This window comes from Cercospora beticola, chromosome 2 (assembly GCF_033473495.1).
Source record: "Cercospora beticola chromosome 2, complete sequence".
Classification (NCBI taxonomy): Eukaryota; Fungi; Ascomycota; class Dothideomycetes; order Mycosphaerellales; family Mycosphaerellaceae; genus Cercospora; species Cercospora beticola.
The window spans coordinates 1,779,784-1,802,312 of record NC_088936.1 but is presented as its reverse complement, the minus strand read 5'-3'; the positions used below and the strand labels follow the sequence as shown (position 1 = coordinate 1,802,312).

Here is a 22,529-nt window from a genome sequence, read left to right as displayed (position 1 = left end):
TAGCCCCCCAAGTTCACCGGTCACGGGCTCGGTATCGAGACGAAGAAGCAGCAGCACAGCACAGCAACGACATGATGACGCTGCTGCTGTTCGGCGTCGTTGCTGCCCACAGATACGCGTATCGCATGATGGAGGCTCCACAGTATGAGTGCAGCACGCGGACTGTCTCCGCCAAAATGTCTCCCGCCGGATGCCACTCCTCCTTCTCTTGCGCCGCGGCGGGCTGCTGCACGGTGCGACCGTTTTGACGCACGCTGCTGCTGCTGCCGCCGCTCTTGGAGTCGGGTCAGCAACGTGGTGACAGCCCGACTGACACCTCTGCTGCCGCCGCTCATTCGCTCGGTGCCTCCCGACGTCCAGAGGAGCAGGAGACACGCTTCGATGCGCCATTCGATCCAGCCGGATGAAGCTTCATGCTCCCACGAGGGACCGCGACACTACAGGAGCCATAAGATTCGGCACATTAGCTGCCAGAGGCTGTTGCTGCAATGCTGCAGCAGGCGCGCTTGATACGCTGGGAAAGTAAATGCCACTCACAGCCGCACTGGAAGCCCTACATTGCGCTGTCGGACGTGCTGCTCCTGCGTATTGCGCACCAGAGCGGGGAGGTTATTGGTCGACATAGCCTCCCGCAGATCGCTCATAGTCGGCATACCACGTCCACCCTCTCTCGAACTCTGTCTGCTGACTGACAACATCCCTGATCCTTCCCGCAGACCACGAGGCTGAAGGCTGAATCCAATCGCCTGAGCCACGTAGGACAGACTCGCGCATGGCTTGCCGCTCCACACCTCTGGTTTCCGCTATCACCCCAGCACCTCAATATGCCCACAGCCCTTTCACCGGAACGAGGCAGGGCTGTCCCACTGCGCACACCGCTGCGCTGACCATAATACTCGCCTCCACGCGCAATCTTCTCACGCAACCGGAGCGGTGACTCTCAATCTCGTTTGGCACTGCCCAGACGCGTCCGTATCGATGTGAGGGGCAGTAGCGCGTCTGGTTGGCAAACTGCCCGACGGGCATCTGACTTTGATCTTCGGCCGTTCAAGCACCTGCTCCGACTGGAACACCGCCTACACTTTCGCTAGGCGACAACACGACTTCACGGGCTTAGGGGTAATAGCGGAGTACCGCACCAGGACACCAGCTTTCCCTTAAGACCGCCTAACTCCTCTGTCTGCTCTATTCGCGCCTGCCAGGCAACCTGCGCGTGGCCGTACACTGCTGGCCACGGCTAGCCACGGTCTCACCGAGCTCGTCAGACCACCGCGAGTGGTCCATTCGAGGCGCTTCGCATTGGACATGCATGGTCTTGGCATGTGATCGACCAACTGCACCAATGTACAACGCATTCAGATGATGACCAACCCACCGAATCTTGATTGCGAGGGTGAGCAGACAAGAAAAGCACTTTTGGACTGCAGAGAAGGCGCTACCAGGCGTCTATTTTCACGCGAGCGTTCCATTCGCCGTGATTGGAACTACTGCTTGCTGCGAAAGACCTGCACACAGAACGCGGGACCTGTGCGCCACCAACAAGGCTGAAACCGTGAACGCATATTCTCATCGCACACCGACATGGGTTCTTGTTACGTCGATGAGCTATTCCGGGGTACTGAGAAGTCGTCAATTCGTCTTCGCGTTCTACTGCTGCTGCCTGTAACCTTGAGCTGCTCTCTTCTGTTAAATCGCACGGCCTAGGCGGTCATGTACACTCCGTCAGCCATGGTGGTCAGCAGTCTTGGTCGTTCATGCGACGTGTGGTATGCGAGGACGTGCCGCACTTAGCTGGCCGCAACATTAAATCATGTCATCGCTATGCCTCACGGTCGGTAGTGGGCTTGGCTGGCTTCAGGGTGATGTACTGTGCCGTTTCAGTCCACGAGCAAGACTGGTCATGCGAGCTCTCTGCTAATACCCCTCGCAGACAGACAAGACGGCTTCGATTGAACCACGAGTGTATTGGTTCCAAGGGCTGCACATTGCAGACCGTCGTCTCATTTCGACACACAGAGTCTGTAAGCGATGAGCAGTTGGCATCTCGAACTCTGCTTGCAAAGCGAATTGGTGATTACCGATGTAGACGATCGAGCATGAGCTGCTCTGGATCAGCTGCTTGCTGTTCAGATCGCTGAGCGACTGCTGCCTGGCCGAAGGCCATCAGAGCGCTCGCGGTTCGCTATCTGCTTCCGCTCGCCTTCATGGCTTGCATGCGCCAATCACATTTGATCTTGTGCAACAAGTCAACAGTGATGACAAAAGAGTGCCGCGCAAGCGCGCTGCGGGCCACCATCAACAATCGAGCACTCCCCTTCGCGATCTGTCCCAGTTCGAGGGGGTCCAAAGTGGCAGATTTACTTCATGAGCATCAGCGCGTCTCCTCACGAACCGCGCTATCGCGCACTGCGATCGCCGGCCTGTCACATAGGCGAAGACGCCACTTGGCGGCAGAGAGAACCAAAAGGCGCGTGAGGCACAGGACCCTCACTTGGCCGCATTGCTAGTTTGCGGCGTGACTTAAGCAAGTAGTGGTGCACTGGCGCTTGTCACCTCCGCTCATCACCTGATGCTGATGACCTACCCTAATGCAGAACGGAACACTGGAACCAGGACTATGCCCGTGAACGGTGGACCCATACTTGCTGAGCCGATTAGCCACTAGGCTTGCCGAGAATATTGTTCAGAGCTATAGCACGCCGCACACTTGCATCCGAGCGCCCAAGTCCACCACTATCTGCACTCTCTCGACATCGACAGCTTCTGCTTTGAACAGAGTACTCCGCGGCATGTCCCGGCGTGGTACTTGATGCGGCACAGCAACCTGTATCTGGTTGGACCCTTGGTTTCAAGGTATTGCTTCTTGGAGGTCGTCGTCATCGAACGCTGGTCACATCAAGCCACAATACCGAGCGTCTGGAAAGTTGCAACGACTTCATCACAATAGCGTTTCTGCCAACTGTTGAGCTGAGCACGAAAACGGCCCCGAACAGTGACTTTTGACGGCGTCTGTGCCTGTCGCACTTGTTTATGCCCGACCGTGGTGAGGTGGCAGCACACCGTGGTCGTTTTTGATCGATGCGTGGATGCCATGGCTGTCTGCAGTGTCTGGTAGACGATCGGCGCAGACAACGCTAGTCGTTTCCGTACCTCACTGCCTACCGCTCCTCGTCAGGTGCGGCGTTTCTCCAGGGCTTACGACGTCTATCTATCATGTCTCTACAACACATGACATAACGAGGGCACACAATGTTGCCGACCAAAATCATCACGTCTCGGCGCTTTCTCGAGAGAACGTTTGCCCTCTCTGGCTCGCTTACCAGACTTATCCCGATAGGCCAACGGGACAGAAATACCGTCGCGGCTCCCCAAGAAAACAGAGCAACGCCCTCACTAATGCTGTGTCACCCAGCGCAATAAGAGCTCCCGCGCCTGTCTCGAAACACTACTAGGGCTGAAGATGGTATGGCTTGCGAACTACTGCGTCCTGCCACTAGTTCAGCTCGCACTTTGTCCATACATCTTTCGTTGTTTGCGAGATGGGCTGTTCACTTCATCCTTGTTGCCACGAGGTCTCGTCTTTAGCGCGACGTTGTCATTGCTGGACAGCCGCCGCTCTCATCATTATGACTGAGATGTGATTCACTTTGCGGGTGACTACTGCGGACACCCATTAGTTTGATGGCGTGGATGCACCGTAGGTGATTGAATATCTTCATCGCTGTTACTCATGCATTGACTGTATTCGTCGTAAACTATACAACATTGCTACTAACATTTTGAGCAGAGACACTGGAGCACACTGTAGGTGAGTAAACACGACATGAGTCGCATAGCCACCGCGAGTCCTTAGGCACAAATGGCACAACAGCCGTGGGTGTGATCCCCACCTCGCCCCAATGGTACTGCGAGGCAACAAGAAGTTAGGTAGAACACACCTGTCAAGAATGAATTAATGTCACTCTTCTTCTATATTGTAGCTTTTCCTTCTCCTTCACACACTGCCTGACACTCAGATGCCAATTCTTGCGCATCGGAATATCCAAGATCGATATAATCGAAGATGAAGTGGGCGAAACTTATCATTCTCGCTACACTGACGACCCTTTCGTCGGCAAGGACCAAAAAGAAGACCTGGTCCTCTATGAGCCACAACGCAAATTCAACACAACTCATCCAGTGTGTAGACGAAATGAGAGAAATGCTAGAAGCACGACCCAAGAGTAATGTTCCTCGAAAGACATATATATATATATATACTTCCCTTTGACAATGAACGTCTTGCTAACTATCCACCAACAGCCCGGCGCTTCAGCGGCTACCAATGCGCAGACCGCTGGTGGCAATTCGGAAGCGACCAAGACATGTACAAGACGAATCTCTGGGCTTACCGGCAATGCGAAGATGACCTTCTCGGAGCGGCTTACTCTGCACAGGACTGGTTTCTTTGCTACTTGACTGGTTCCTTCGGCGGCAGAATTGTGTCCTATTCGCCTTTGGGTTATGAAGCGTGCTTTGATAAGAAGCCGGTTGATCATGCGCCTTGCAAGCGGCCCGATATCTATGATAATTGAGTTTTAGGGATTAGGAGAAGGAGGCAGAGTGGCTACTTCCGACATCTGTACAAAATTGGCAGTCTTGAATGAAGCAGCAGATTTCAAAATTTCAAAATTTTATTTGCTCCCATCTCTACGCAGAAAGGGTATCTTGATGCTATTCCTCGTCCAATGTACAACTAACTCGACCCTTCGTGGCCGTTCTATGAATGCTCAATGCATCGTTCCATCGATTGCTATGGCAGCAGCTTCGAGGCGTCGCTACTCATCGCATGCTCCAATCTACAACATGCCGTCTCTCATTACTCTCAGCCCAATGAGGGCCCTTCCAAGCCAATGAGCTACTCCTTGCCCCTTCCCACGCAATGCTTGTCAAAAGTTATTGCCGTGTTCAGCCGCAAGCCAGCGGCGGTGCAAGGCCAATAACAATGTCAATGATCTCAACCGTCTCACCATGTCCTTCTTCCATTCATGTTCCCCATCATCCTGGCAACGTGCTCCTGTTCCTCGAACGCATTCTACGCGTCCCCAAACAGACCAGCCACGCCGTCAAGCTCATCCTCACCTCCTCTGACGACCCCTGTGTTCTCCACTGTCATGGTGTATTGCGCCGCAACGCCCTTGTTCTCCTTCTTCTTCGCTTTGGCCTGTTCGACCTTACCCATCTCGTGGATCGAAACACCTCGTACGCCTTCAAGGAGGTCGAGCACGACGCTGCGTTGCGAGCGCTCATTGTGTGTACGCGTCATTTTGGCGATAGCCTTGTCAATCTTTTGCTCTGTAATATCTGGCAAAGACAAGAGAACTTCTCGCGGGGTCATCGTCTTTGATGTGTACATGACGACAATGTTCGCGATAAGAGTGGCCAAATCCTTTTGCAGGTCCGCAAAGTATGGTTCGTTCAGAGATGTGATGCAAGCCTTTAGTACTTCGGTGCTGATGAACTCGCGCACAGAAGCCGCTGCCTCCGGACTGATGGCGGAGGCAGTTTGAGTGGTGTGCGTGAACAGCGGTATGATGGAGCGGAAGACTTTACAGATCATGCTGCAGCATCTGCCGTCACGCATACGCAGAGCGTGCGTGCAAAAGAGGATGAGAGGCTCCAGTACTGCAGGGTCAGACAGAACCAGCTCGCTCAGATTCTGCGTCTGACTCGACGGGCCGTGACCATTGGTGTGCGCATGCCCATTCTGCAGATTTTGTGGCTGACGGTCGTATTCGAGCAGGAAGGGCACAAACGACACCATACTAAAGGTCAATTGGCGCAATACGCTTTCCGTACGCATCTCGTCGCTCAGCTCATCATCTTCTTTTTTGTTGTGCTGCTCCGCTTGGCCAATGGCTTCCCAGTCCGCAGAGATCTTAGCATCGAGACAGACGAATAGTTTGCGGAGTATAGGTGGCAGGAACCTGCTGCGGTGGTGCGGTGGACATCGCTGAACTAGGCCAGTTGTCAGGTTGATGAGAGGATGTAAATGATTGGCTCCGAGACATCCAGCATCTTCGAAGAGTGCATCTGCTAGAGGAGTTGCCAGGTTCTCAATGCCATAAAACTGCTCTTCGAATTTTGTCATCAGATAGATGATGTGATAGCCCATCTCGCGAACGTTTCGCATGGTGCCACGCACTGTGCTTGCGAAGCCCTCATAACTGGTCTTGGAGCCCGAAATCCGAGCGTAGAACTCCTCTTTGGTCTCATTGGAAATGCCCGACTGCCAGAAACGGTCTTGTAGAGTCCGCTTTACGACCATTTGAAGCTCAGGTGGAAGCTGCGCCCAGTTTGACAAGTTATGGAAGGCCTGAGCATGGCGTGTCATCTGCAACAGAGGTTGCAAGATTGACGGTATGAGAGGTGCCCATAATGCACAGGCGTTGTCGTACTCGCTTGTGCCGCTCCGCAGCTTTTCAGTCGTTGCCGCGAGCAGTGACTTTGTCATGCGCAGAGGTAAGCGATCGGCCTTGTCTTTGATCTCATTCTGTCGTGCCTGTCCAGCTTCGTTCAACAAGCGGGCGGACCAGTCTTGTGTTCGGTCGAACTCGTGCTCCTTGTAGAACTCCGCAATATTATTCAGGCTGACAGTGGCGCAGAAAACTGAGAAGTTCTCACAGGAAGCTTGTAGCGCCGGGTCCGTCCACGCATCGTAAGTCGGTTTGAGCATTTGCTGTAGGCGGGCCACTCTGACCTGGTCATCGATCCCCGTCGCACGATGGACCACCATGAAAAGGAATGAACGGTAGCCCCAGACTAGCCTCTGGTCATCGGAGTGCTTCTGCGCAAGAACTTCTATGCGTGGCTCGAGCTCGTTGTACACTTCCAATAGCACATTTGGATAGGCAAGAGCAAGTTTCTGGAGCTCAACTACTCGTAGCGCTTCGAAAGATTTGATTGCATCTGTGAACTGAGCGTGCTGAGGTTGATCATAGAGCCGCATGGTCAGAAGATGCTGGACCATGGCAAGTACAAAGCTCTGAGGGGGCGATTTGAGTACTCGAAGAACTGCGACCAATGTCTGCAGGACCTCATCTGCAACACCAGGGTCGTCAGTATGCACATTGGTCATACCATAGCACCATTGCTGCAGTGAGTCAGACGCTTGTTGCTGATCCTGTTGCACCTTCGCGTATAGCTCCTGGTCAGGACCAACATCGGAGACGTCCCGGGTCCACGACGAATATCCCCTCAGTGCTGCAGAGACAGTACAGTAGGAGGCATCAAATCTGAGGACTGGATACGAAGACTTCGTATACTTTGAGCTGTCGAAGCCCCGTCCCACAGTATAGGGACCGGTCTCAATCATCTGTTGCATTTGATTGAGCACAATAGAAAGCGCGTCAATCGGTCGGGATCGCGCGATACCTTCGATAATGGTCTGGCTGTATCTGCGGTAATTACCAAGGAATGCGTGGCGTTCGGGCACTGTATCGAAGTCCTCCTCCAGCCATCGCAGCGTCTCATCGTCTGTATCTTCAGGCAAAGCTTCGTATCTGATCAACCTATCGCTGCAGACTTCGAGCAAGGTCGGAAGAGCGGCCAAAGTGAGATCAATGATTTTGTCCTCATGCACACTGAGCAGCTTCGTCCAACTGTGCAGCACAGGTATTGACACTGTTAAGCTCTTGTGCTGCAGAACCAGAGTTAGAAGATCGAAGAAAGCTGGCAGATTGAGGCTCTGGTCGATTATGGTTTGATTGAGAGCGATGGCATCAGCCATGACTGAAAGGAGCTCCGACATCTTCTTTTGCAATGTGTACTTTTCGTCATCTTCTCCAGGTGCAATAGCAGTCTGCTCGAATGCAGCGCGAATCAAGGCCACTCTGTCTGGGTGCATCGCTTGGCGTATCAGCGATACCCAGATCTCATTCGAGGACGTGCTCGCCTGCTGTCTGCCTAACAGAGTGTGGAGGACCTCGACTGCAGCTGTCTGTAGGACTGCATTGCTTGTGAAGAATGGAAGAAACAGACAGTCGACGCAGTTGACTTCTTCCACAGCTCGAAAGTTGATCCAGCCCATGGTTGAGCGCAGTGCGTTGAGCGCCTTCACTGCACACATCTCCATATTTCGGGCCACGTCTGGCTGATCCTGTCGCAGTCTGGCTTCTTTGACGCAAAGAGCGAAGAAGTTGTTGATCCGCGCGAGCCAGCCTTCCCCTTCAGATCGCACATTCTTGATCTTCTCTTTCTGCAAAGTGTCGTAGAACCGAGGTGGGACTACGATTTCCACCAATGCATCGCCCAAAATGTCCAATCGCAATCCTGCTACAGAGTCGTCGTTGTTGATGATATCGTCGTTCAAACCCTCTATGATTGCGAGGACCAGTATCTTGTTCGCTGCTCCCTTGTCCTGGTTCCATAGCGTGACAAGCAGAGTGTCCATATCCATCCACTCTCCACCGCCCCATGATCTCTTTGCAACCTCGACCCACAGCTGACCGATTTTGTTGCGCAGAAAGACGGCATCCTCCTCTCGCAAGCTGCCTGCAAGCTGCTTGACCCACTTCCGCAACTGCAGAGCTTGATCTTCAGTGTATTCGTTCCATCGGTATCTCACTGCGAACTCCAGTAGCTGCAAGCCGTAATACCGAACTGCATCGTTTTGCTTCCAATCGTCTGCGAGAGCGAAGCCGTGTTGAGGGGCGTCCGGCTGACTCTTGACAGCTTCGAGGTGCTGGAGAGCTTGCTGTCGCACTGCGTTTGGGATTCGCGGGTTGAGGGTAGCATCGAGGGCGTTCGTGATGTGTTGAAGCTGTGACGAGGTGTCTTGTTGCTGCCAATGCGTGTTGAAGGCGCCCTCCGCCATTTTGGACCCGTATGCTCCGCTGCGCCTTGGGCACCAATATTACGAGCTCACGAGCAGCTCCGAGGCATCACTCTCGCGTGTTCTGTGCCGCAGGAACAGACAGCCTGCTGTGCCACCGCCGCTGCCTACCACCGCTCCGTTGTGCGTTGATGAGGCTTGGGCATGCAATTGACACTGGTGAATGCGCTCTCAGGGCTGTCGGGGGTGATTGTTTGAGGTGGAATGATGTCAATCAAGTGAATTGATGTAGGTCAGCGTGCAGGCTGCAGGTGGAAAAGATTCAGCCCCACGTCAAGATCGCGTTCCAGGCACGCGGTTCGCGTGAAACCTTGTCGGATCTGGTAAGGCTGAAGACCAGGGGTGTAGGCAGCACAGTGCGAATGTGAGAGGAGAAAGGGAAATGCGTTCGTGTTGAAAACGTTGTGCAGCGAGTAAGACATATTTGTCGCGAGCGCGGCGGCTGCAAGTGATCTCAAAACACGAGATGCACGCGACAGATGATCACATGCAAAACCCGTTGTCACAGCACATGCACAGCAGTCGAGACATACTTCCATCTGCGATCACTGTCGGCACTATCAGACTCAGACTATCTTGCCTTCCATCTCACCCTCCCAACCCATATCGACCATTTCTGCACATCCTCCCGCTCCATCAGCAACTCCACCGAGTAAAGTTCTTTGCCCAACTCTTCATTGCTCGCTATTCGATGGACATACGAGTGACAGGCTCTACAGAGCCAGGCCACTTTATTGAGCTCCCACTCCTTGTGCCAGCCACGCTTGACTGCCTTGGCGTGAATGGCCCGCGGGATAAGATGATGACATGTGAGTGGCAGATGCTCGCGTTGGCAAATCTCGCAACCATCCGGCCGCGAAGCTGCGACTGAGGGCGTATATTCGGGAGGCGGCGCTACCATCGAAGCAATGTAGCTATTCAGAGGGCCTTCGAGGAAGCGATCGAGGTCTGAAGGCTCAGTGACGAGGGAGTATGTGACGAGAGAGTCCGCCACCGTCAACGGCAGAGGCTTGACCAGGTCTTCGAGCAGCCTGCTCTCCACAGGCGTAGCATACTTCTCTATGAGAGCAGCGTCATCTTGCACCACTGAGTAGGAAAGTGTCCGAAGTTCAGAAGGAAGGTTAAGAAATATCTCCTCGGCGAGGTACTGACTTACTGCTCAGCCAACATTCCAGGCCTAGCTGGCTGCGGGCTTCTTCTGCTAACCTCTATGAAATCTGCAAGCTCCGATGCATCGTTCTCAGCATCGCCATTGCTGTCTGCTACCCTTGCGACTGGCTTGATCTCATTCTTCCTGCCCTTGATTTTCTTCTTGGGTTTGCCACTGGTTGGCGCAAGTTTCTGAATGACAGAAGTCGACAAGCAGTCTTTGAAATTCTCAAAGTTGTCTCTTTCCTCCTCTAAAATCATGTGGGATTCTTCCGTGATAACTTGTGATAGATAGTGAAATATGATTTCGGTGTCGATGGCATGGCAGGTTGCAGGTGTGGTGAACATGGAAGCTTGCACACGAACGTCATCAAGATCTGTTGCCGCCAAGGCGACCAGCCACGCAAACACTCCTCACCCTTTCCCATCCTGCCCTTCTCCCCAATCTCCTCACTGAGAACACACAACCTGCTTCTCGCAAAATGCGCGCGCAAGCCTCTACACGTAGAGCATCGCACCCGGCATGCCGTCGGAAATGACCTCCGAATGTGAGTACAGCCTCAACACGCCCAAACAACAAAGTGTACCCTGGCGCTCAAGCACGAAGCCTTCTCCCCGGTGAAAAAGCAGATAGTGACCTGCCGCCACATGAATTCCGTATGCATGCAGCTCCGCTCATCCCCTGGCGGTACTGCGAATCAGACCGCCACCGTAGCACATCCAATGTTGCCAAGCAGAATGCATTGGCCGTCAATCGTAGCTTGCTCAATACATAGGCATTGTGATCCGCGATGGCGTGGACGCATGGGCACACTTTGGAGATATGAAAACCACCACAAGTCTCCCTCAAGCCGCCTGGCACACATTCACATTCCCTTTGAACCGACAAATTGAGTTCCCTCCGTGAAAAGACCTGACATTTGAACATGCATACACTCTTTACTATATTGGCATTGCTTATCGCAACAACTTCCGCAGTGTCGAAACGTCATGGGTACGGTCATAGCCACGGTCATGGTCACGGCCACGAGTTGCGACAGTTGTCGGCGTATGAAACGAGCAGACACGTGGACTCGGTCGAAGAAGCTACGGCAAGATGTCTAGGGTCGGAGAATGATAAGGGTTGCGATGAGGGCAATGGTCAGCATGGTTGCAGGTCATATTCATACAGGGAGCCTCACTGACAACGACTACAGAGTTGCGATTAGATCGAGCGTCCTATGGCGAGAACTCTGCAAAGACGGCTCCTCTCGACATCAAAACGATTCCAGGACGACCCGATGCATATGGACGCCCGGACGAGCGAACAGCCATCCCCAGCGACGCGGTTCCGGAGATTGAGAGAACATACACCGAATCTGGAAGCCCACTTTCAGCGGCCGATAAGGCCGTAACAACAAAACCTACGCCTTCAAAATTTCCGTCAGAGCCAACCCTGGATGCATATTCAGTGACCAATTTCTTTCCATACTCTCCTTCCGGCTTCAAAAGCCCATCGCCACAGTCCCCTCCAGAATCAAGAAATCTCGAATATCGCGCCAACGAGCTCCCATCTCCTTACGCTACACTCCAACACCGAGCAAACGACATCCCGTCTCCTTATGCCACATTGCACCAACGCGCCGAAGAGCCGACGCCTTATCGTATGCTGCCACGAAGTGCAAATGGTACACTACCATCTCCTTCGACACCTACCCAACAGAATTCGAACGCAACAACACCAGCTCTTGCGCCCACACAGCAGAACAAGAATGGTACTGCATCCGCTTCGCGTACCTCGACGTTACAAGATCCGCAGAACACGGATGAGGCAGCACCGACTCATGGAGATCTTTTCCAGAAACCCAATGCGGCTTCAGGCATGAGAGCAGCTGGGTGGGGAATAGCCGGTACTGCTTTGATTGCGGCGGGGTTTGCCTTCTAGCAGAGTTATGTATTGGTTTGCAGGCTAGTTTGGCTGACATTGATATAAGTTCCGCAGTTGATAGTGCATTAGCATGTCGATACGACCATTATCCAGTATCAGTCTTCGAATAAAGCAGTTTCAAGCATGTTCAGGACAGATTCGTGGACGCTCTTTATATCTAACCTCCTTGTCACCTTGATCCAACTTCAGCTGCTCTTTACATAAGAATTCATGATTCGCGTCTTGAATAGTAAGATGCTATCGGTAAGTCTGTACCTACGATCAAGAACGAAGATACAATGCACAGCCAAGTTCTTGGCACAGGCCGTCAATGAGCTGACATATTTTACTTAAAAGTTGCGCTCGGCACTGGTACACCAAAATTTCGGGCGGTTCGTAAAATTCTACTCCTCTACACTTGACCACAACTAACGGCGTTTAGCTTGGTCTAGGGGTATGATTTTCGCTTCGCATGTACCTCCTTGTGGTTGTTACGGCTTTGTGAAAGGTATGTCATCACGTCCAGACAGACTCTTGGACCAACACTAATGAAAACCAGGTCGTGGGTTCAATTGTAAGTTCCTCTGCCAGACGTCGACATTCTGTGCAACGCCTAACATGGTACAGCCCACAGCGTCCAATGAATTTATTTTTTTTGGCCGTCTAGTATCTGTCGAAGCATTCTTTCTATTTCAAACAGCGAGAGTGGTGACTGCTTTTACATCCGCTGCTTTACGATCCACGTTGTTACGAGGTAGAAGGTATTAACAATGGCCTCTTCTTTTGGTTCCTACACCACTGCTCTCCACAACGGTAGACCAGACTTGCTCGGGGGGTTCGGAAGTGTGGAGGGGCAGACTTCTCACCTGGTCCGGACCCACTTTTATTTGGCGCTGGTGCCAATTTTCACCCGGGCAAGCGGGCGATGGCCACAACTGTCCAACACGGTACACCCTCTGCCTACGCGGCGATCGCAAGCATCAGCCGATGTCGTGTATTTCGAGCTGTGCAGGCAGCTTACGTAGACTGTGTGAAGGCCCTGCCATGAAATTCGAAATGGCTGCTTACGCTATCGCTGGTCACATCGTCTGCGTCCGGGACCGTCGGAAACTTGCTCGCAGACTGTAGATCTCACAGACATATTTTGATGTCCAGTCTGCTGACTCATCAAGGGCTTGTAGCACAGTGGTAGCGTATGTTGTTTACCGACTCCGATTATTCGATCCACGATCTAACATCCATCAGGCGCACGCTTTGCACGACCGCTTGGTCAACTGCTTGCGTGAGGTCTTGGGTTCGATCCCCAACTGGTAGGACTCTCTGTGCTCGTTCTCGATCTCCCAGATCACTAACGGTCATCCAGGTCCAGTACCTTCTCCTCAACTCCTTGGGTTAATCACCCTTGTGTGCAGCTTTTTTCCTTTTGCCCTTCCTTGCTCACTCACTTACCCACAACCTTCTCTTCCATGACTGGAACCAGTTCTTTTTTTGCGCGAACGAAGTCATGCACAGCTGTCGTTCTTGTAGTTTCTCGAAGCGAGGGCGAGCGAGCATCGCAACGTCAAGTTCTCGTGCCACCGGGGACCAGCATCAGCAGCGTGTACTAACGCATTGCTGACTTTCATTCCGATCATACGCACCATCATAGTCGCAAGGCTTTGCCACAAGATGCGCCGACGTCAAGAACAGCCGACGTTCATTTCTCTTGGCGGGTGGCAGCACAGCCTCACACAGCCAGCTTTCTATCCAGCTGCCTACACAAGCATGCGCGTCCTGTCTCGGCCCCCACGACAAGATCTTCAAGACCTCATAGGCATCAGTATTCAAGCGAATCGTATTCGCTTTACGTAGGTACTAAACGTGACAATCTCAGACATATTGCCCTGCTTTCATTTTGCACAACATCCAAGATTCTTAACCACCACGCAACATCTCCTTGGCCTGTCTATACCGACATTTGCATTCCCTGTATAAACGCGGAGTTATCCCGATGGCAGGCAATAGCAAAGCACAAGAAGCACTGCAAGACGCAGAAGCGTCTGCAGCTCCACCTCCACCTTACAAGGAAAGAGCTAGTATTGTGACAGAGACAGACGACTTCCAGATTATTGATGAGCAAGACTGTTACCCTGAAGACGAGAAGCGACCGATTGAAGGGTCAAATACGACACCACATCCTGAGGAGAAGATACCGGTGGATATGCCGATGAGAACACCTTCGATGCTAAAGGAGAAAGGCCCTGTGTACCCACCAAGACCGAGCAAAGAAGTAGCCTCAGCGGAAGATCAGCAGGTGGAATTGCAACTCGAAGACAGTAAACCTCTGCCATACCCACCACGACCCAGCAAAGGAGACGTCGCGAAGGAAGAGATCGCGAAGGCCGAGCAGCAGCAAGTGGCTGCAACACCCGAGGACAGCAAACCTTTGCTATCAGCAGAGGACGAAAAAGCAGCTTTGAAAGTCCACTTTGCCAGCGAAGAAGAAGAAACTCCTCCACCGATGCCTCGGCGACCGTCAGCGTCTCGCTTCTCGGAAGACTTCAGTCGAAGTGAGAAGAGTGCAAACATGCCACCACCTGTTCAACATACAGTGCCTCAACAGTCGAACGAACTTCCTCTGGAGTACACGTTCACATGGCACAGACCTATCCTCGACTTTCCATCATTACACGTAACACCTACACCCAACGTACCTATCCACTCAAATTCTCCCTCCATGCCATCCACCACAAGTTGGAAGCTCATCTACACTTCCAAATATCAGGCAGGTCTGCATCGCTATGGGTTGACCCAGACGACATCTTCACCAGAAGAAGGCTCTGTCCCGCAGATGACAGAATACCCATTCCGACAAGTTGCGTCGTACAAATTTCCAGACTTCATCATTCCTGGCACCAACAGCGGCGTCAAAGTGCTCTTTGAGCCTCATGAGGAAGAGCTTGCGAGATTGGGCAACTTGGCTCACGGTCTGTCACCCGTCGCGGAGCATGAAGAGAAAGAGTCCAAGAAAGAGAAAAAGAAGGACAAGAAGAACAAGCGCTCAAGTTCATCCGGATCCTCCCAAGTCCAGAAATTCATGCAATGCACCGGATGGCTGAGCACAAAATACACCATGGAGATTCCAGTCCTGGGCCACATGCAAGCGACATTCAAGACCATTCCCAAGCCTCGTACCAGCTCCACGGCCGTTGCTCCTGGCCCCATCAACAATTACGCTCCACCTCCCGCACCCCAGCACCCATATGGTAACACAAACACCGTCGAGAATCCCCTTCATAGAACACCTTCGCCATATCCAACAAATAATGCCGCCAGTTCTGACGCCAACAATATCCGGCTCGTCACCATCGGCGACCTGATCGACCAAGCTCGCGCCAAAATTGCGGACGAGACATTCACGCCTTACCCACAACACCATCTCATCGTCGAATTCGATGGCCGAGAAGTCGCAACCTACCAGCGCGCGGCGCCTTGGGCCAAAACATCAGGGAAATTGATAATCAACAAACCTGAAATCGGCCAAGTCTACCTCACGCCTGAGTTCATCGAGGGCATAATCATCGCGACAGTGGCGATGGCGGGGATGCAAGAAAGAATCGGATTGGCAAGTGGATTGATGGAGGCGATGGCGGCTGCAGGAGAAGGAGTGAGAGATGGAGTGGTGGGCTCATCAGGTTCGCCGAATGGCGCAGGTGCCAATGGAGGAATGATGGGTAGAGGTAGAGAAGAATGGAGAAAACTAGTCGAGGAGTGGAAGAGGAGGAATCAGAATCGTGCTGGAGGAGGTATGGATTGGAGAGTGTGGAATTATTACGGGAATGGAAATGGACAGCAGCAACAGCAGCAGCAGGAGAGACCGAGAGGAGGCGTTTACTTGCCTCAACATGAAGGACATGTCGTCGGAAGTGAGATTTTCGACGACGGCTTAGGCGGAGTTCTGACGCCAGCGGAGCGAGATGCTGCAAGGAGAGAACAGATGGCTTGGGATGCTGAGCGAGCGAGGGCGAACAGACAAGTCCATTTTGCTTCTCCGCCGGAGACTTCGCCACAAGCTACAACGCCAAACCCAGGGCAGCAGAATGCATGGAGCGAAGGAGCACAGAAATGGGAAGAGAAGCCTAAGGTAGTTTATGCTTAGCTGCGGAGCGATGGACCGAATGATAGACATGTTACATTACAATTACATTTCACGTTCAAATATTCTTACAAGCTAGCTACTTCGTACATTGTCCCCTTCCGTTCTGCTTCTGTCATTGCGCTCAACGAAAGAAACCCTCCGGAGGAGAGTTACCCTTCTTCGGGTCCCATGTCCAAGTTTTGCCTGCATATGCGGAATTGGCATCGGTCGTTTTTGCGAAACGAATTGGAGCGCCCGGGTTGGAAGATGCCTTTGCGGCGGCGTTCATGCGCTTCCACGTGGCTTCCTTGTTGAGAGTGGAGCTGTGCTGGAGGTGTTGGGCCATGTTGTGTCGATGACCAAGGTGAGTCAATTGAAGTTGGAATTGGGTACGTGGAGGGAGATGGTCGGGGCGGGTAGGCTGGTGTTTTGTGAGGAAGTAGAAAGAGGATTGAAGCAAGACGCTTTATATGCGCTGGTGTTGCAGTATGCCCGAGTGTTGGAGGCAAATGCCACTGTATTAGTGAAAGTATATAAGGCGTCGTCGAATTCACGACATGTATCAGTACGCCATCATGCAGAAACAGCCCATCAAGTTCTATGCACGTCCGTGAATACTTTTACATCACACTGCAGTTCTTGCCCATTTCCCAGTAAGCCTGCAGGTACGAGTCCTCAGGCGCATCATCGCGCACGCCTTCAATCTTGCCCCTTGCCCGCTTTACGCCGGTCACCTTCAGCTTCTGCTCCCCTTCGCCATGCCACCACCGAAGGACCTGTTGTCTCGCGCCTTCGACATCTTCTATTGTTCGAATCTCCCATTTGCCACCACTGGTTTCGACGGTGGTTCGTGAAGGACTGCCTTGCGGGAAATGGAATTCGGGTAAGAAGATCTCAGTTGGATAATCGGGTGGTGTCGAAGAGGGAGATGTTAAATCCAGTGTAAAGGTACAGTTCTTCAGATCGAAGCCGTAGGTGTCAATTGTGCCGTGCACGGCGGCTGGAAAGGGACGCACGTAAGCCTCAGCTGCTCGGTAGCCTTGCTGTCCTTGCGTTGTTTTGCTTGGCGACGATGTCGGATCCATTTGCTCCACAGACATTGTCTTAGATATGCTGCTCGGCGTCTCTGGAGCTCGTTCTGATGAAGCACTTTCGCTATAACTCGGGCTGTTGCGGTCTAATGATAGCTTGCTGCTATTGTCGTTGATGAACGCAGGTCCCGGTAAAGGTTTGTCGTCCGCGCTGTATATCGAAAGGTCTTCTCCATTCCATCGATCGCCCCAGTAGTGGCTATTCTCGGTGGTGTAGCACCACCAAGTCATGCCTTGCGCTTTGCTGCCTTCTACGGCATACATGTTCGCATCGATAGCTGCAGCCTGGCTACTGTAGTCGCCAGTCTCATAAGCATGCTTCTGGTCCATGTCGTAAGGAATGCCGATTTCTGTATATAAGCAGGGATGGCTTCCCATGTTCTCGATGCCCTCTCTTCGCACTTCGCTCAATTGGTCCTTGAAACAATTTCGGATAGCAGTTTCACCTATTCGTATGGCAAATGCGGGAGAACTGTATCTGCCACGGAGCACACCCAGCACGTCTATGTTCCACCAGCGGTTCCATTTCTTCGTGATTAGCGTGATACCATCGTAAAAGTGAGAGGCAAAGATCATGTTCGGGTCGTCGCCCTCGGGGGTGCCTTTGATCTCCGGAGGAATCTCAAAAGGCGCGGGTTGCATCAGCAGGAATGCTTCACTCCACACATCTCGAATTGCTTTGGAGTACAGTTTGTAGAAGTCCATGTATTCGTGATTCGTCCAGTATTCTTGGTCGAGCTTCTCTCCAGTCTTGGGATGCGTGGCGAAGTAATGGGGCTTCAGCAACTCGTCTTTGGAAGGATCCCAGACGTCATGCTGGGCCCATATACATTCACCCAGTTTCCAGTCCGGATCTCGTTTCCAACCATATTTGGTGTCATCCCAAGTGGCAGGATCCAGCCATGCAGATGTTCCTTTCGGGTCGATCAACTGCATTCCAGTCTTGTGAGGTCCAAACCCACCGAACTCCCAAACTTCCACTTCCACCGCTCTGCCTGATCCTGTGAGCATCGATTGGAATCCTGTAGGTGTCGTGTAATTTCTCAACTTTTGATCGACGGGGATGGTAGTGAGATCGGGATGCCCAAAGTAACCCTTGTTGGGCTCATTGATCGTTTCGTACCCGATGACCACTTCTCCTTCGAGATCCCCAGCTTCTCGTATCCTTCGCGCCAGATGTTGGCAAGCGCCTACGAAGTGTTGTTGCAAGTAGTCCTGAATGTTCTTCCCATCGATGATACACTTTGGGGCAAAGTCCTTTCCACTGTAAAAGAGGGTGAATATCGTCTGAGCTGCCAATCGAGAATAGTTCGTGGCCCAGGTCATATTGGGGAACGTGATGGGGTCGGGCCAGGTGTTCTGTACTATGCTCGCCTCCCCCGCTCGCAGCTTCTCTGGATCGAGTCCGCACGCGTATATCGTCCACATGGGAGCTCCGGAGCCACCTGTGAACCTCGACCACACATCTTGGTGTGGATCCATGAACACGTAGAAGCCATATTCTTTTGCAATTCGCAGCACTTTGATGGTGTGTTGTATAAAGTCCTCATCGTACTTGCCGGGCCCGGCATGCTCTAATGCTTCCCATGTGAAGATGTAGCGAATTGTGTTGTAACCAATTCTCCGCAGTCGCGAGAAGTGGGTATGTGCTTGGGAGATGGGGAAGGGGCGGTCTACGAAGGACACCTTGTCGCCGTCGAAGAACTGTTCGCGGACGTGTGAGGGGACATCTGGATGAGCAGGCAGTTTGGTGTCGCCGGCGATATTGATGCCATGGAGCGTGATCTGGCGATTGTGAGGGTCGCGGAACGAGTCGCCGTCGATTCGCAGGCGATGGGCCGGCATGCTGGTGTGATGATGTGATCGATGACCTCGTGGATCTCTACAAGCAGGATCTACTGCGACTGAGATTGATTGCGGTGAGTGAAGACAGAAGCCAGCAGTTCCTGCTCATGGACGCACGCGCAATGTCTCGCGTGATGTGATGTGCAGTGGTGTAACGCGCCCACCGCCTCTGTACCACCGGCCCGCGATCCGATCGTTCCACGAGAGATCCAAGCCTCGTCGTTAGTGCTGCCAATCCACGATGCAATCAAGTGCTGGAGGGATACGTCGAAAGTGATATGTGAATGCGGTTACCTAGTCTGCGGCTCTGCGCAATGCTCCATGCGTACTCGGGTGGTGGCTGAGCAACAATGACCGCATGGCAACAACTCCGACTGCTTGGCACCGTTCGCCGACTTCATGCCGTCCTCGCTCCTGAAACGAACTTTGACGAGAACACCACCGACGCCACGAGCCGACGCGCTGCTGCTGCTGTGCACAATTGCATATGCACTCCGCCTTCTAGAACCAGCAGACCACGAATTCGCCCTTCGTCAGGCGGCCACGCGAGCCTCTTCCCGGGTGCTCGCCTATGCTACCGAACAATCTATGTGCAGCAACTAGCGCTCGTCGCGGTGGTGCGAGTGGTCCAGCCTGCGCTCGCCATATTGCCCGACCAGTCCGTTTGTGTCAAGCCTACTGACCGTTTCAAAGCGATGGAGACGGCCAACCTCAACGCACTGGCTGTCAGCTGGGAGAATCTGCACGAAGACAGCCACGGCGACTCCAAAGCAGAAACTACTGCAGGAACAATTGCGACGAACTCTGACGCCCCCTTCACCACGACCGCATCGCCGACTGATCCTCGTTACCTCGCGGCCGGGACCTGAGAGCTCTCGCGTGCAACCACATACCTGCGGAGCCATGTCTCGTAAGATCGTCGCGACCTTCTGCTCGTGGGGAGTCGCCCGAGCAAAGTCTGTTTTCAGATATGGTAGGCAAGATGCCTGCACTTTGCATGTCGCGCCCGTTCCTCCTACTTTCGTTCCCCTCTCGCCTTCTTTCGTCAACCACTTTATTATCTTCTCGAAGGATTTCTCGTGACCGCTGGCGGTTCTCGGGCTGTTCTACACGTCTCTCCCTCCTTAACTGCCCAGCTCTTCACACTTGGTCTGAAACGCCCGGCATGTGAGAAATTTTCGCGACATGGAACTCAACCACCGGCAACAACCAGGCATTGACTACATTCACCCCGAGAAGGAACTTTACGCTGGAATCTGGACGCTCTACGCTGGCGCTACTGCTTTTCTAGCTGCACGTCTGTGGGTGAAGACGACTCGCCGCCATGGGCTATGGTATGATGACTACATCCTCATCGTGTGCTGGGTGCGTGCGCTACATCCACCTGCTCTAGCTTCGATCCTCGAGACTGACAGTCTGCTCAGATCATCCTTACGGGTAACAACATTATCATCACAATAGAGTATGCTACGGGATATGTGACGCCTACATGGGACGACCGAATGCGAATCCTGATCATCATCTCGTCCTGCGGTACTCTACTCAATCAAAGCCTCACAAAGACTGCCTTCGCCGTCACCTTGCTCAAATTGACCCGTGGTTTCTCGACCTGGAAGATATGTCATGGCATCCTGTGGTTTTGTATAGTGAGCATGTGCGGCTTCAACTTTGCCAAAGTATGCATCGCATCAAGCTTCATTGATCTCAACTCGGTTAAATTGACTAACGCATCCCCAGATCGTTGTCGAATGGGGCCGAGTCTGCAACAACAGCGCCTATGATAAACCTTTCCGTCTCGACTTCTGCCTGAATGCCGGTGATCGCAGCCGATTCAAAGAAGGTGGAAATTGTACGTGGTTCTTCTCTCTCATATACCGCACAACTTCCTTGCCCCTTCGCCTGCTCACGCTCTGCGACAGATTACAACGTTATCATGGACTTCATCTTCGCACTCTTTCCCTGGGTCATAACCTGGAACCTCGACATGCAGCGCAAAGAAAAGATCGGCCTCTGCCTCACCATGTCCCTCGGCATGGTCGTCGCCATCGAATCCGCGATCCGCAACGAATGGAAATTTCAAGGGAACGCCGAAGACCGCTGGTACTTTTGGCGTAATGCGATGTCCAATATCTGGTACTCTTCAGAGATCACAGGAACAATCATCGTACAGTGCATTCCAGTCCTAAGACCTTTGGTACAGGAAGTCAAGGTCAGTTTGAGGAGTAAAAGATTGGGATCTATGACTATGGATGCGGATGAGAGTGGAGGGATGCCATTGGATCATATGGGCAGTCGAGATTGGTATCGTCCTTCCCAGCCCCATCGTTTTTCTTCTTTTTGGGGCTTGGGTGCTGTTGCTTCTGCTGCGCCTGAGCGTCAAAGATAGAAAGAGGTATACGAATTTTGTTTTGTTATGAGATCATTTGAGCTTACGATTTTCTCCTTCTCGGATTGTAGTATGGTTTCCAAGAACGCTGACGGGAGGTTCGTTGTTGTGGATCGGGAGGGAATGCCAGAGGCTAATACGATTGGTCGCGCGGTTTGAGAATCGAGCATGGAAGACACAGAAGAGCTGCGCGAGGATTTCGGGTGATGCGGACGAACATACGACGATACGACGAAGTCTGACTTCTACCCGACAAGTGGTGGCTGTCGTGTGGGACAAGGTGATAGGACACGTTTCTGCGTCTCTTGACCAGAGCAGATTCTGGTGGGGATACATCGAAGAATATAGTGTCAAGGGTGTTGCAGGAAGTTTTGCTCAAGTAGCTTAGACATCCTGAGGGCGGAGATCTGAAGCCATATCATAATGGGGTTGCTAGGTGGTCTTGCTTGCTTAGGAGAGGGTCTGACTGACGAGGAATTGCTCTTGTCAGGTGGCTTTGTAAATATATGTACTGATGGAGGTATGTCTGTATGATCAATTGTACGTGTGACGATGGCGAGAAATGTCTCTCTGTGGTACTTGCTGCGCTGTTTCAAGTCTTGCGTATCGCTGTGCGCTTTCTCTTATGTTTTGCCTCTGAGACACTCGGTGTGAAGTTGTCGAAGTGGCCCGAGCAGGTGAGATGTAGGGAGATGTGTGTCGTTGTTTCATTCTCGGTTGACTGTAAACCATCCGGTGTTGGTTCGGGAGACATGTTGGAGAGCTAGTATTAGCGAATCTGAGGGTGTGATGGCGAGTGATATTTGGACCTCGTCGTGCCAGTTTTGATACTGTCGGCCTGGCCGCATTGATGAACCCAAATCTTCATTTGCATCGATACTATTCCTAACAACACACTTCATGAGGTATGACTCCTCAGTTCAGAGTCCTACTGCCTACTCCACGTGTTCGCAGTAAGTGAAGTGAGAGAGTTGAGAGGTTCGTTGGTGGAGAAGGTTTCGCGTGTGGCTGTCACAAGCGCGCTCATGCATGGACCCTGGAACACATTGCTTCTGGAATGCGCCACGATTGACCAAGTGTCCATTGTAGCATCGTTACTTTTGATCGAACACCTCACCATTCCACTTGTCCGCAAGGACTACCTCCGACCTCACGACACACAA

At 52.5% G+C, this 22,529-nt stretch overlaps 8 protein-coding genes across 8 annotated transcripts; 4 read left to right on the top strand and 4 right to left on the bottom strand.

The window, feature by feature from the left end:
* Positions 1–5,074: 5,074 nt before the first annotated feature.
* On the bottom strand, positions 5,075–8,854 carry RHO25_002735 (uncharacterized protein; the record flags this gene model as incomplete). Its single annotated transcript, XM_023598288.2, has 1 exon — positions 5,075–8,854. The coding sequence occupies one exon, from the start codon at positions 8,852–8,854 to the stop codon at positions 5,075–5,077; it is 3,780 nt and encodes a 1,259-aa protein (XP_023455936.1).
* A 589-nt stretch (positions 8,855–9,443) lies between these two features.
* Positions 9,444–10,369, bottom strand: RHO25_002734 (uncharacterized protein; the record flags this gene model as incomplete). The annotated part of the gene is made up of 2 exons (XM_023598287.2): positions 9,444–10,019; positions 10,079–10,369. 2 exons carry the CDS (start codon positions 10,367–10,369, stop codon positions 9,444–9,446), a joined length of 867 nt encoding a protein of 288 aa, XP_023455937.2.
* A 578-nt stretch (positions 10,370–10,947) lies between these two features.
* On the top strand, positions 10,948–11,945 carry RHO25_002733 (uncharacterized protein; the record flags this gene model as incomplete). Its single annotated transcript, XM_023598286.2, has 2 exons — positions 10,948–11,161; positions 11,218–11,945. 2 exons carry the CDS (start codon positions 10,948–10,950, stop codon positions 11,943–11,945), a joined length of 942 nt encoding a protein of 313 aa, XP_023455934.1.
* A 1,972-nt stretch (positions 11,946–13,917) lies between these two features.
* Positions 13,918–16,065, top strand: RHO25_002732 (uncharacterized protein; the record flags this gene model as incomplete). Its single annotated transcript, XM_023598285.2, has 1 exon — positions 13,918–16,065. One exon carries the CDS (start codon positions 13,918–13,920, stop codon positions 16,063–16,065), a length of 2,148 nt encoding a protein of 715 aa, XP_023455935.1.
* A 121-nt stretch (positions 16,066–16,186) lies between these two features.
* RHO25_002731 (uncharacterized protein) lies at positions 16,187–16,390 on the bottom strand (the record flags this gene model as incomplete). Its single annotated transcript, XM_065602296.1, has 1 exon — positions 16,187–16,390. One exon carries the CDS (start codon positions 16,388–16,390, stop codon positions 16,187–16,189), a length of 204 nt encoding a protein of 67 aa, XP_065458368.1.
* A 274-nt stretch (positions 16,391–16,664) lies between these two features.
* On the bottom strand, positions 16,665–18,980 carry RHO25_002730 (uncharacterized protein; the record flags this gene model as incomplete). Its single annotated transcript, XM_023598284.2, has 1 exon — positions 16,665–18,980. One exon carries the CDS (start codon positions 18,978–18,980, stop codon positions 16,665–16,667), a length of 2,316 nt encoding a protein of 771 aa, XP_023455154.1.
* A 350-nt stretch (positions 18,981–19,330) lies between these two features.
* RHO25_002729 (uncharacterized protein) lies at positions 19,331–19,849 on the top strand (the record flags this gene model as incomplete). Its single annotated transcript, XM_065602295.1, has 1 exon — positions 19,331–19,849. The coding sequence occupies one exon, from the start codon at positions 19,331–19,333 to the stop codon at positions 19,847–19,849; it is 519 nt and encodes a 172-aa protein (XP_065458367.1).
* Positions 19,850–20,165: 316 nt separating this feature from the next.
* RHO25_002728 (uncharacterized protein) lies at positions 20,166–21,366 on the top strand (the record flags this gene model as incomplete). Its single annotated transcript, XM_023598283.2, has 4 exons — positions 20,166–20,345; positions 20,405–20,656; positions 20,718–20,829; positions 20,900–21,366. 4 exons carry the CDS (start codon positions 20,166–20,168, stop codon positions 21,364–21,366), a joined length of 1,011 nt encoding a protein of 336 aa, XP_023455153.1.
* Positions 21,367–22,529: the final 1,163 nt, after the last annotated feature.